General features: G+C 60.8%; 1 protein-coding gene across 1 annotated transcript; it reads right to left on the minus strand.

Annotated features, from left to right (window-relative positions):
* Positions 1–210: 210 nt before the first annotated feature.
* Positions 211–12952, minus strand: CD6 (CD6 molecule). Its single transcript, XM_065403365.1, has 13 exons — positions 12880–12952; positions 11470–11547; positions 10234–10590; positions 9280–9588; positions 8430–8729; positions 7917–7982; positions 7114–7254; positions 6412–6531; positions 4662–4766; positions 3897–4022; positions 3349–3510; positions 2673–2774; positions 211–308 (listed from the first exon to the last, which is right to left on the minus strand). The coding sequence occupies exons 1-13, from the start codon at positions 12950–12952 to the stop codon at positions 211–213; spliced, it is 2037 nt and encodes a 678-aa protein (XP_065259437.1).
* Positions 12953–13216: the final 264 nt, after the last annotated feature.

A 13216-nucleotide genomic window follows, 5' to 3' on the forward strand; every position in this document is an offset into this window, starting at 1 on the left:
CTGGAGCCACAGGGTCTGCACTGGGAAATGCTGGTCAGTCCAGGGCTGGTTCTGGGACCCGCTGACAAACCTTCCCCCCCAAGCCTGACCTTGTGCTAATCAAACACAGTGCAGGGACATGAGGTTCAGTTATCACCCACTGATTTGCTGTCACTGTATTGAAGGCAGGAGGGAGGGCTGGAGGCACAGACTTGCAGTGATGTCCCTTTCCTAGTACGCCAGGCCTTGGACATCATCGTAATCGCTGCCCTCCGAGTCGTTGCTCCCAGGCTCACAGCTCCCCAACGGCTGGGAGAGAGCCGGCCACTCTGAAATAACAGATCCCATCAACTCCCGTAGTTCATCCCTGCCTCCTTCCATCCCCACAGCCACTTCTCCCTCCCTCCTTCCACAGCCACCTCTCATCCCTTCCTCCATTCCCACAGCCACCTCTCCCTCCCTCCCTCCCTCCCTCCCTCCTTCCATCCCCACAGCCACCTCTCAACCCTCCTTCCCTCCCTCCCCAAAGCCACCTCTCCCTCCCTCCCTCCACACCCACAGCCACCTCTCATCCCTCCCTTCCTCCATCCCTACAGCCACCTCTCATCCCTCCCTCCTTCCATCCCCACAGCCACCTCTCATCCCTCCCTCCCTCCATCCCCACAGCCGCCTCTCATCCCTCCCTCCCTCCATCCCCACAGCCGCCTCTCATCCCTCCCTCCCTCCATCCCCACAGCCGCCTCTCATCCCTCCCTCCCTCCATCCCCACAGCCGCCTCTCATCCCTCCCTCCCTCCATCCCCACAGCCACCTCTCATCCCTCCTTCCCTCCCTCCCTGCCTCCCCAAAGCCACCTCTCATCCCTCCCTCCCTCCATCCCCACAGCCACCTCTCATCCCTCCCTCCCTCCATCCCCACAGCTGCCTCTCATCCCTCCCTCCCTCCATCCCCACAGCCGCCTCTCATCCCTCCATCCCTCCACACCCACAGCCACCTCTCATCCCTCCCTCCCTCCATCCCCACAGCCACCTCTCATCCCTCCATCCCTCCATCCCCACAGCCACCTCTCATCCCTCCCTCCCTCCATCCCCACAGTCACCTCTCATCCCTCCCTCCCTCCCTCCCTCCCTCCCCACAGCCACCTCTCATCCCTCCCTCCCTCCCTCCCTCCCCACAGCCACCTCTCATCCCTCCCTCCCTCCCTCCCCACAGCCACCTCTCATCCCTCCCTTCCTCCATCCCCACAGCCACCCCTCAACCCTCCCTCCCTCCCCACAGCCACCTCTCATCCCTCCCTCCATCCATCCCCACAGCCACCTCTCATCCCTCCCTACAGCCACCGCTCATCCCTCCCTCCCTGCATCCCTACAGCCACCTCTCATCCCTCCCTCCTTCCACCCCCACAGCCACCTCTCATCACTCCATGCATCCCTTCATCCGACAGCCACCTCTCATCCCTCCCTCCCCACAGCTACCTCTCATCCCTGCCCCCCTCCATTCCCACAGCCATCTCTCAACCCTTCCTCCCTCCCTCCACACCCACAGCCACCTCTCATCCCTCCCTCCCTCCATCCCTACAGCCACCTCTCATCCCTCCCTCCCTCCTCCCCACAGCCGCCTCTCATCCCTCCCTCCCTCCATCCCCACAGCCACCTCTCATCCCTGCCTCCCTCCTCCCCACAGCCACCTCTCATCCCTCCCTTCCTCCATCCCCACAGCCACCCCTCAACCCTCCCTCCCTCCCCACAGCCACCTCTCATCCCTCCCTCCCTCCATCCCCACAGCCACGTCTAATCCCTCCCTCCATCCATCCCCACAACCACCTCTCATCCCTCCCTACAGCCACCGCTCATCCCTCCCTCCCTGCATCCCCACAGCCACCTCATCCCTCCTTCCCTCCATCCCCACAGCCACCTCTCATCCCTGCCCCGTTCCACCCCCACAGCCACCTCTCATCCCTCCCTTCCTCCATCCCTACAGCCACCTCTCATCACTCCATGCATCCCTTCATCCGACAGCCACCTCTCATCCCTCCCTCCCCACTGCTACCTCTCATCCCTGCCCCTCTCCATTCCCACAGCCATCTCTCAACCCTTCCTCCCTCCCTCCACCCCCAGTCACCTCTCATCCCTCCCTCCTTCCCTCCCCACAACCACCTCTCATCCCTCCCTCCCTCCCCTCCCACAGCCACTTCTCATCCTTCCCTCCCTCCCGCTCTCCCCACAGCCACCTCTTATCCCTCCCTCCCTCCACCCCCACAGCCACCTCTCATCCCTGCCTCCCTCCTTCCTCACAGCCACCTCTCATCCCTCCCTCCATCCCCACAGCCACCTCTCATTCCTCCCTCCCTGCATCCCCACAACCACCTCTCATCCCTCCCTCTCTCCCTCCCTCCCCACAGTCACCTGTCAACCCTCCCTCCATCCCCATAGTCACCTGTCTGTCCCTCCCTCAGTTACTCACTCTCTCTCTTTCTCCATCCCCCTGTTGATCTCTATCCATTCCCTTTCCTATTCCCCTTTTGCATTCTCTTTCTCTGTCTTTCTGAGTGGACTGTAACCTGATCTGAATCTGGTTATCTCACATGAGCCCCCATAATTAGGCTCGGGGCTGTTGGGAACACAGGGCCACTACCTGCTCCCCAAGCAGTAGGTATGCAGCTCCCTTCCCAGGCTCCCTCCATCCTCTCCTCACCCGGCATGTTTCCCGGCTGGTCTCCTTGGTGCGCTGTGCTGTGGAAGTTTTCATACCATTCTCCGGATGAGGTGCTGGAGCTGTCTGCTCCATCGGGCCCTGCTGGAGACAACCCCGGACACGCTCACCCTTCTGGTGCAGAGGGTGAGGAGCATTTCCAGGCTTCTGGTAGGGGAATTGGAGTGACTATCCATACTGGGAATCCAGCAGGAAGGGGACAGAGGTTATCTCCCATCAGCTGTCTCAGTCCAGACCAGGTCATCAGCCCTGATGTCCCCAGAGAAGAGGTTCCCCGCCCTGCAGGTCAGGGCGTTGTCAGAGACTTAATGGCCCATGGGTGACCTTTTCCTGTCCCACCGATGCACAGAGAAGGGTCTGGAGGGTCCGTGGAGGCCTTTCTTCGTGGAGATTGTGAGGGATGGTCAGGGCCCAGCGCACATGGAAGCCCTGCTGGGCAGGATGGGGCGGAATCATTGCTCCTGGGATGATTTTCCCTTCCACAAACACAAGGGGTTGGATTTTCCAGCCTTGGATCTTGGGCCCAGCCCAGACTTTCCTCCCCTTCCCTCTTCTGGGGCAGGAGAGGACGTGCTGGGACGTTGCGCCTCAAGGGCCAATGCTCAGAGATGGTCCCACTGGCCATAAGAGCCAGCGGGCGCTGGCCCATCTTGCTAACCTTGGAAGGAGAGCTGGGAGCCACCATTGCCCTGGGCAGGAGGCGCTGGCATTAAGAGGCTGCCGGTGGGAGGAGGGGCCGGGTTGTCCCACTGTTGCTGCCTGGTGGTGCCGCTGTTGTAGTAGTTGTCCTCTGAGGATGAGCTGGACTCAGCGGGGGGCTCTGCAAGAGAAGCAGCCTCTCCATTAACGCAGCCTTCCACCGACCAATGCTGGCAGTGCCCGAGCCTGCCCCATCCAGGGGGGCTACAAATCTACAGAGAGCCCCTTGGAGCTAGATGGAGGGTTTGCAGCACTGCCCTGTCCACCTAGCCCCAGTGCCCGGGGTGTGGGGAGAGCTGGAAAATGGCCCACCCTTGCTCTGCCCCAGCGAGGGCCCATCAGCACAAACTCCGCTCCACCCCATGCACTGGAATAGACAGACGGATGGGGACTGAGGACAGGCAGACGGAGAGGCGAACACCAGGGGAGCTGGGGCTTTGGGGCCCCTTTCCTGGTACTGTGCTTCCCATCTCTATCACTCGCCCAGTCAGCAGCACCAGCTCTCACCCTCGCGGGGCCTTTGCTCTGGCTGGCCCCAGGGCTCCGGGCCCTCATTCAGCACCTCCTGGCCAGGTGCCGGGGGGAAGCCGCTCGCAGGGAGAGTCTCGTCCGCTGCTCGGTGCCGAAGTGAATCTGCAACCAGAGGCAAAGGGTTCCAGCAAACCTCGCCTGGCCCAGCATCACAGCAGGGTGAGCTGGCAGATCACCACTAACAGTACTCCCTGACCCCCCCAGTTCCCCTTGACCCCAGCCAACCCCATACCCCTGATCCCTGGATCCCCTCTGAGCCCAATCAACCCCTGTACCCATTGACCCCGCGATCCTCCTGACTCCAACCAACCCCTGTGACCCCTACCCACCCATCCCCGGATCCTTCTGACCCCACCCCCATACATCCCTGTCCCCAGTCCCTGTTGGTCAGGATGGAGGGGCACTGGCAGAGCTGTGGGATGGGGAGCCCAGGGCTGGGACAGCAGAGCTGTGGGTCAGGATGGAGGGGCACTGGCAGAGCTGTGGGGTGGGGAGCCCAGGGCTGGGACAGCAGAGCTGTGGGTCAGGATGGAGGGGCACTGGCAGAGCTGTGGGGTGGGGAGCCCAAGGCTGGAACAGCGGTGGCTGCGGGTCAGGATGGGGAAGCATTGGCAGAGCTGTGTGTGCAGGGGCAGCCCAGTCTGGCACAGGGCAGTGTGAGGGAAGGCAGGGCCCCGTGGGGAGGCAGAAGCCCCAGGCTGCGAAGAGCCCGCATGGTGCAGGTGTGGGGGGGTCGCTCACTGTAGAAGGTGGAGAGCGCGACGGGCGGCTTGCTGCTGAAATCATAGTGTTCATAGTCGGAATCGGAGTCCTCGGAGCCAGGAGCGGGCACGGCCAGCGGCTCTGCTAGGGGGGCATGAAGGGAGCGGTTACTGGGGGACCTGTTTGGACTAGGGCTTGCCAAGTGTGGGGCAGTGCCTGCCGGCCCTCCCAGAACCCCCTGGGGCCACACAGCCATGGCTCCCAGCCCAGGTCCCTCAGTGCCTTCGGGTGAAATGGAGCAACTGGGAACGGTGCTGGGGTGGGGCCGGTGCCATGTAAGCAGTCGGCTCTCCTAGCCCACCAGCAAGCGCCCCATGGACCAAGGACCGGGAGCCTTTGGGCTGGATACTCAGCCAGGATGGGAGACGATGGCCAGGAAGTAGGGTGACCAGATGTCTGGTTTTCAACCAGGTGACCTTGGTGGCTCTGGTCAGCACTGCCAACTGGGCTGTTAAAAGCCCGGTTGGTGGTGCTAATGCAGGCTAGTCCCTACCTGTCCTGGGGCACTGCGCTGCGCCCCGGAAGCAGCCAGCAGGTCCGGCTCCTAAGCGGGGGGACTACGGGGCTCCATGCACTGCCCGAGCACCGGCTCCGCACTCCCATTGGCGGGAACCGGCCGATGGGAGCTGGAGGGGCGGTGCCTGCGGGTGAGAGCAGCGCGAGCTGCGGAGCCTCCTGTCCCGCCCACCTAGGACCCGGATCTGCTGGTCGCTTCCGGGGCACAACGTAGTGCCCCAAGACAGGTAGGGACTAGCCTGCCTTAGCCCCGCTGTGCCGCTGACCAGGAGCCGCCCGAGGTAAGCCTGTGCCCCAATCCTGAGCCCCTCCCAAACCCGGAGCCCCCTCCTGCACCCCAGAGCCCACACCCCAGCCCAGAGCCCTCACCCCCCTGCACCCCAACCCTCTGCCCCAGCCCACAGCCCCCTCCCACACCCTGAACCCCTCATCCCTGGCCCCACCACATAGCCCTCACCCCCTCCTGCACCCAAACCCCTGCTTCAACCCGCAGCCCCCTCCCACACTCCAAATCCCTCGGCCCCACCCCCCAGCCTGGAGCCCCCTCCTGCAACCAAACCCCACATCCCCTGCCCCACCCCAGAGCCAGCACCCCCATTTAGAGCCCTCACCCCCTCCCGCACCCCAACCCCCTGCCCCAGCCCTGTGGAAGTGAGTGAGGGTGGGGGAGACCGAGCCACCGAGGGAGGGGGAAATGTAGTGAGCAGGGGCGGGGCCTCAGGGAAGGGGCAGGGCTAGGGTGTTCGGTTTTGTGCGATAAGAAAGTTGACAACCCTACCAGGAAGGGCTGAGAGGCAGGGAGCAGAGAGAGGTGTGGTATAGGGGAGGGGCAGAGACAGGTTGAAAGGCAGGTTGTGGGGGAGAGTCAGGATGTAGGGCAGGCAGGGAGGGGTGTTGGGGGGAGGAGCAGGGAGTGTGGGAGGGGAAGGGGAGGCAGGCAGAGAAGCGGAGGGGGAGGAGCAGAAAGTATGGAAGGGGCTGCGAGAAGAGGGGAAGGTGGGGTGGGGGCAGAGAGGTAGGGTATGGGGGAGGTGGGGGCAAAGAGGTTGGGTGTGAGGAGGCAGAGTGTGGGAGGCTATGGGGGAGGAGCAGGTTGGTTGTTCAGAGAGGTGGGGTGGGAGGGAGGGGCAGCGGGCGGAGGGGAAGGTGGGAGGGAGCAAAGAGATAGGGTGTGGGGGAGGGGCAGTGGGGGCAGCCAAGCAACAGCTGATACCTTCTGCTTTGGGGGGGGCTTTCCTGTAGTCATTGGCACCCCCTGCGGGCGTCTCCGGGCCCTGCGCGCTATGATTCACCAGGACCGGGGTGGCTAATGAGGAAGAGGACACGGCGTGGGCTGCAGACAGAGAGGGAGAGAAAGGAGACAGGTTGCTCCGTGAGGCCGTACAGGGCCTGGCACAGCCAGGCCAGGGCCCACCCCAGGCTGGGAGGGGGTCCGCACTAGTCCTGCATGCCCCGCGGGTCCCGTCTAGTCCTATGCTCTGGTGCTGGGCTCGCTCCCCCTTTCATGCTGCAGGCTGCCATTGCTCTGGGGAACTGTTCAGCAGAGCATGAGCGACACCCGGCGCGCTGCCTGGGCGTTCGGGGACAGGACAGCAGCCACGGCGAAGCAATCCTGAGCCCCTGAGTGGGTAACCAGGGCCAGATCCTGGTGTAGATCAGAACAGCTCCACTGATTCCAATGGAGCTACGGCCAATTGACACCAGTGGGGGATCGGGCCCCGTTTCATGTCACCCCATGGCTGGGTGCTGCCAATGGCCCCACCCTGGACCAGTGCTTTGGCCCGCTGCAGCCCCCGTGATGTCACTCCCCCATGCAGAAGGGCCTGTCTGACGGCTCTTCACGGCGGGCCATGGCTCTGCCTGGCCCCCCAAGTGCCCAATCTCACTCTGGCAAAGCCCCAAGCAGCAAAGCTACCGTGTTTCCTCCTCATCCTCAGAAGGGCGGCGGTGAAGGCCAGCACGGTGACCAAGAGGAGAAGGCCCAGGATGACACAGAGGAGGAGGAGAGTCCAGTTCGAGAGGGCCTTGGCTTCCCAGCACAGTGGCTCAGCTGTGCCTGGCAATGGGGCGGGGGGAGAAAGGGAGGGACAGACAGATGGACAGACAGACAGATGGCAAGTCAGAGAGGCACACGACACAGGGGAACTGTCACTAGGGCCTGGCATAGGGCCCCATCCCTGCTGATGTCAGGGGTGTTCCCAGCACCGTGCAGGCCCCTAGCTCGGAAGCTCTCTGGGGCAGGCCATGGGCTGACCCATGAGCCCCTTCCTGGCCCCCCAAACTTGGCATGGGGGAGGTCACAGGAGGGTGGCAGGTCCAGCTCCCTGGAGCTCTCCCTGCAGCCCTGACCCTGCCGGCGGTGCCGTAGTGGGGGGAGGCCTGTGAGTGCACGCCGTGTAGGGCTCTGCCCGGGGTGGGGGTGCTGGGTGGGGCAGAACGCCTGGCGCGCTGACAGCAGGAACACAGGAGGAGCTCAAAGCCAAGTCCCTGGCTCTCGGGGGGAATCCTGCTGAGGGGAGGGGGGCCTCTTTGGCTGCCCCCTCTGGGGAATGGGTGCCGCCAGAGGAGAGCTGCCCACGGTGCAGTGATCCTGGAGAGGTTTGACCTACAGGCAGGGGTGGCAAACATCCCCTCCCGCTCCAGTGGGGGAGGGCTCGTCTCGGATCAGGAGAGAGGCACTGCAGGAAGGAGGGGAGGGTCTGCCCCCCAGACACTCACTTCTGGCGTCTGGAGTCGTCATCTCCGTGGAGGGCACAGCAGACGTGTTCAGCAAGCCCAGCGAGCCTGGGGGGTGCCACAGACAGAGGGAGAAGAACAGTCAGCGGGGCTGGAGGGGCAGACCCATTCTGGGGTGGAGACCCTCCCCTCTCTCACCGCCCAACCCGTCCCCTCGATCGCCTCCCACGTCCGCCTCCTTCCCTCCCCTCTCCTGCCACCCTGCCCATGTCCCCTGGATCACCCCCCACATTCGCCTCTTTTGCCCTGTCCTACCGCCCCATCCATCCCGTTATCGCCCCTCATGTCTGCCTTCTTCTCCCCCGCCACCGCTGCGCCGCTGGCATATGTATGGACATGTCTCCTTCTTGGTCTCAAAGATTACAATGTGATGTTACTCCCTTCTCCCTAGCTCAAGCCTTAGTGGCGTGTGTTTTTTTCTCCTGAGAGTTGCAGGTTTGATCCCTGCTCGGGTCTGTCTGGGTGGGGGTTCAGTATGTGACGAGGCAGCGTTACCATTGCAGATCACGCCGGCAGCCTGGGACTGGTGGCACAGGTTAAAGTTGTTGTAGTGCCATTGGCACCAGGACAGTGAGGGCTCGGTCCCTGAGCACTGGTAGTTCATCCTGCCCTCCTGTGTGTGGTTGAAGCTCAGCTTCCGGCCAGAGGGGCTGCACCCCAGCCACTGGCACAGCACGCCCATCTCCTCCTCATACCAGGCCCCGTCGCACACCGTGTTCCACACGCCCCGGTAATAAGCTTCTACGCGGCCAGCGCAGGCGTCCTTGCCCCCCGACAGGCGCCACTTCTGGTGCTCTGTGCGGGAATGGGGAGCAGCAGGTCAGCAAAGAGGGAACAGCCTCGGGGTCCCCACTCTGATGCAACACAGACAATAAGGAGCTGCCCACGATGGAAGTTTAGATCCTGCTGCACCTGGAGCCTGCTGGAGGCAGGAGGGATTTATCCCTTCCCCAAGCTGCCAGAGTCTAATTTCACTGCCCATCCCAGACAGACAGAGACAGGAACAATCCACCAGACAGATGGACATACAGGAGTGCTCTAGTAGACAGACAGAGAGGAGCTCTCCACTGGATGGACAGACACACAGGAGTACTCTGACAGACGGACAGGAGCTCTCCAATGGACACACAGACAGACAGACAGGAACATTCTACCATACAGGGAGACAGAGAAGAGCTCTCCAATGGATGGACAGACAGACAGGAGCACTCCTTCAGATGGACAAGTGGACAGACAGATGCTCTCCATCAGACAGACAGGAATCCTCCCCTGGACAGAGATGGACAGTAATGTTCCACCAGACAGACAGAAGGACAAGTGCACTCTTCTGGATAGAGGAACAGACCTGAGCACACCACACCGGCATCTTCCTTGTGGCCGCAATCATGGCTCCTCTCAGCTGGACAGTCCCACAGTTGGGATTCGTTCCCAGCACAGCTCACCTCATCCAGGTGGATGGGGCCCGTCCCTTTGTGGAAGGAGGAGGCCACTGGAGCCTGGATGGCCCAGCCGCACTTCAGCTGCTGACATACCACCCCGGCGTCATCCAGGTCCCAGGCGTCATCGCACACTGTGCCCCAGACACCGTCCACCTCGACCTCCACACGGCCCTCACAGCAACTGCCCCCGCCAACTAGGCGCACAGAATGGGAACCTGGCAGAGAGGGCAAAGGGGGAGTGAGCACAGCTCAGAGATGGGCTCTGGGAATGGCAGAGAGAGAGATAGGCACAGGGAGGGAGAAAGAGAAAGGATGAATGGATGGATGAAGAGGTGTGTATGCGGGGTGGATCTGCTCTCAATGGATGATAGGTTATGTATGGGGATGGATGGATGGAGCTGGTGTCGATGGATGGATGGATGGAGCTGGTGTCAATGAATGGGTAGGTGGATGGATGGATCCATGGAACTGGTTTCAGTGAATGGGTGGATAGATCTGGTCTCAGCTCCATCAGCCATTTAATTATTTATCAGGAATGTAGCATGCAGGGGAACTCACCTGGGATGCTGCGATGGAGCTCACAGGCGGAAGGACCTGCTGGCCCCCTCAATTTTCTAACCTGCAAGGTGTGGAGGGGCAAGACTCCCTCATGGGCCAGAAACAGGCAGCTGGGAGGGCTGGGGTTTGGCCAATGGGCAGGGGTAGAGCCGGACTGGCCTCACCATGGAGTACGGATGGCTGATGGGGATAGGGCAGCAGCAGCAAGAGGAGAGCAGCCAGCGTGCATGGATGGTTTCCCATTAGAAGCTGCTGATGGCTAACCTGGGCTCTGCAAGACACGGGATGGATCTGTTTCTTACCTGTGCAGGTGACGCTGGCCGGCTTCCCATTACAGCACAGCTCTGACACATTGCACTGCTTCCATGTGCTCTCCAGACCCACACAGTGGATGTGCAGGGAAGGGCAGAGGTTCTGAGAGGACAGGGTGGCTTCCTTTGTGGGTGTTGACCTGGGCGGGCACACAGGGCTGGGGGTGGGTTCAGCTTCTGTCTCCTTTGCCTCCCCACAGTGCAGCTGTCTGCAGACCACGTAGGAGGCCTCCTTGTCCCACATTTCCTGGCAGACTGGCATCCACCGCCCATCATGATGGACCTCCACGGCACCACTGCAGCGGCTGCTGCCATTCACCAAACGGACAGATCCCTCTCCCAAGAGGCCTGCAGGGCAGCACACGTTATTTCAGAGATAATCCATGGGATGGGCAAGATGGGTCAGAGCCATAAGGGATCCTGCGTAGCGGGATGGCTGCCCATAAGGGGTGGGGCAGAGGGCTGGCTGCCCATAAAGGCATGGGTCAGCGCTCGGGGGGGCATAAAGGCTGGGTGTGGGGCAGAGCGGGGGGGGGGGGAGCCCATAAGGGCTGGGCGTGGGGCCCATAAGGGCCTGGTGTGGGGCAGCACTGTGGAAGCTGGTGCAGAAATCCCCAGCTCCGGCAGAGGGCGTTGGCTGGGCTAAGCCATGTGACTAACCCCGCGCTCTTTGTGAGCGATGCTGAATTCTTTACAGGTGGGATAGGTGCACCACACGCTGCCGCCCACGCTGCTTCCTTCCTCTTCAACCCAAATGTCACAGACGAGCGCGTGAGCGCCCCACGGTGATCTCAAAAAAACAACTCTGAGCTACGGCTACAGGCCAGCTGGTCTCAGCAGTGAGGAGACCCACCGAGGCACAAGGAGTGCTGGGCAGCTGTCATGCATAACCTGAGCACCCCCACCTCCCCACTCTCCCTTAATATCAGGGGGCCACTGTGCTACTGCACGTCCTAACCTGGGCACCCCCATCTCCCAGTGCTGCTGGAGCCGCTCACCCATCACAGCTTTTGCTCCATCTCCTCGCTATGATGGAGTCAGCAATCCCGCCCTTGGCAGACCCAGACTGGGTGCTAGAGATCCAGGAGGCTACAGAGTCTTTATGTCCATCACCTTGATTAAGGACCCACCCTTGGTGTCTTCTGCCCCAAGTCCTGTCCTTTCCATATGGAGAGGGACACACTGAGCACAAGGGGGCTTCCCCCAGCCTGCCCGCTGTGTCCTCACCTGGCTCTGCAGACGTGTTCCTGTGTCCACCATGTGTGATGTTCCAGGGGATGGCAGGAGACGTTGTATTTGCCTGGACTGGAACAAACATGGAAACTGTTAGAATGGGGTGAGATCTCTGTCACCGGGGTGACTACTGAGATCCAGAAGAGGAAACCACCCCAAGTAAATGTCTAGGCCTGGGCTGAATGGCTCCATTCTGGAGAAGCATCCACAGACTCTGGAAGCTGATCTGAACCTGGGGCCAGTTCTCCAGGTTATTCAGCGAGGCTGGCGATCTCAGGAGACCAGGCAGTCTAGCTGAGAGCTTTCGGGGACCTCTGGCCAATGTAAGATTCCTAGCCATGAAAAGAGCTGAGGGATCTCTGGGTCATGAGCTATGCTAGAGAAATGAGTGAGGTATAAATGCCTGGATAGATGGCTGGACAGACAGAATCAAGTGCAATAGAGTAGATTGCTGCAAATGTGGAGCCAATCTGAGGGTATACACCACCATAGTGCTTTAGCGTAAACACTCACTATGCCAATGGGAGGGGTTCTCCCGTCGCTGTAGTTAATCCACCTACTGGAGAGGTGGTAGCTGGGTCGATGGAAGAATTCTTCCGTCGATCTAACGCTGTCTAGAGCTGTCTTAGCTATGTTGATATATGTTTTCAGAGGCTGGTCGTTTCTTTCTTGTTCGGTGGGAAGGTCCCACGCAACCAAACGCATCAAGATCCAATAATACTGTGGGGGAACCCATCAGTCTGATGAGCCCCAGTTAGCTGAAGGTCTTGGAGGACACCTGAAGCCGTCAGATGATCATGGGGCTCAGATCACCTGAAGAGCTCCTAAACTCCATAGAACTATGGATAAGTTCCCAAGCTCACCAGAGCAGAGCTCTCTGAAGCTAATGAACCCAGCCCTGGGCTATCCTTGAGCTTGGTAACGGGAGTTTGCTTGGTTAGGGCTCACCTCTGTGCACGTGTTATAGGGAGCTCGTGAAAAAAACAACAAAGCCCAACTGGGGCTCTGAACTGCTGGGAAAGTCATGGCAGTCGAATGGCACAGGCTGTGGTACAGGGGAAGTGACATGGCAACCAGCTCCCGGAAAAGACTCAGCCACTAAATTTCTGTCGATGTGGCTTCCCTGAGAAATGCTACAGTGAGCCCTGTGCTGACACAGCCCGCACATCTACACCCCTGCCCTTGCGCTCCAACGGCACCACGCCGGTGTAAATCAACGTAGTGCCATTGACTTCACTAGAGCAATGATGATTCACACCAGGCGAGGACTTGGGCTGGCATCCCTTTCCCCCTGTAGCTCCCTCCAGCTGGGACGGCCTCCTCCTTTCCAATGCACCCAGCAGCCGGGCTCTCCTTCAAATCCCCCTTCCCAGTCCTCTCCCTTCGGCCCTGTCCCACACTCACCATCCTCCTCACTCCTCTCATCACCCTTCGACTGAGCTCCCGGTGCGATCTCACCATAAACAAGCCTATTCATGTGAATGGACAATGTGATTCCTCCCTATATCAGCTCTAGCAAACCTCCTGCCAACCCCCACCACTTGGACCAGACTGTGGTACCCTTTATTCCCACTGAGGCATACCTTGGATGGCCCACTGACAACGTGTAGTGACCCAGTGGGAGTAGGAGCATCAGGACCCAACCCTTTGCTTTGCTATCCCATCCCTTCATTCCCCCATCCACTCCAACCATTTGAATTTTGTCCATTTCAGTTGTAAGCTTTCTGGAGCCCGGATCATG

This window comes from Emys orbicularis, chromosome 4 (assembly GCF_028017835.1).
Source record: "Emys orbicularis isolate rEmyOrb1 chromosome 4, rEmyOrb1.hap1, whole genome shotgun sequence".
Classification (NCBI taxonomy): Eukaryota; Metazoa; Chordata; order Testudines; family Emydidae; genus Emys; species Emys orbicularis.

Coding starts and splice junctions, on each gene's coding strand:
- CD6 (XM_065403365.1), bottom strand. CDS start 12,952: ATGAATAGGCTTGTTTATGGTGAGATCGCACCGGGAGCTCAGTCGAAG. Junction 7,983..8,429: donor TGCCGGCGTGATCTGCAATG/GTAACGCTGCCT, acceptor GGCACCCCCCAG/GCTCGCTGGGCTTGCTGAAC. Junction 309..2,672: donor CCAGCCGGGAAACATGCCGG/GTGAGGAGAGGA, acceptor CTGTTATTTCAG/AGTGGCCGGCTCTCTCCCAG.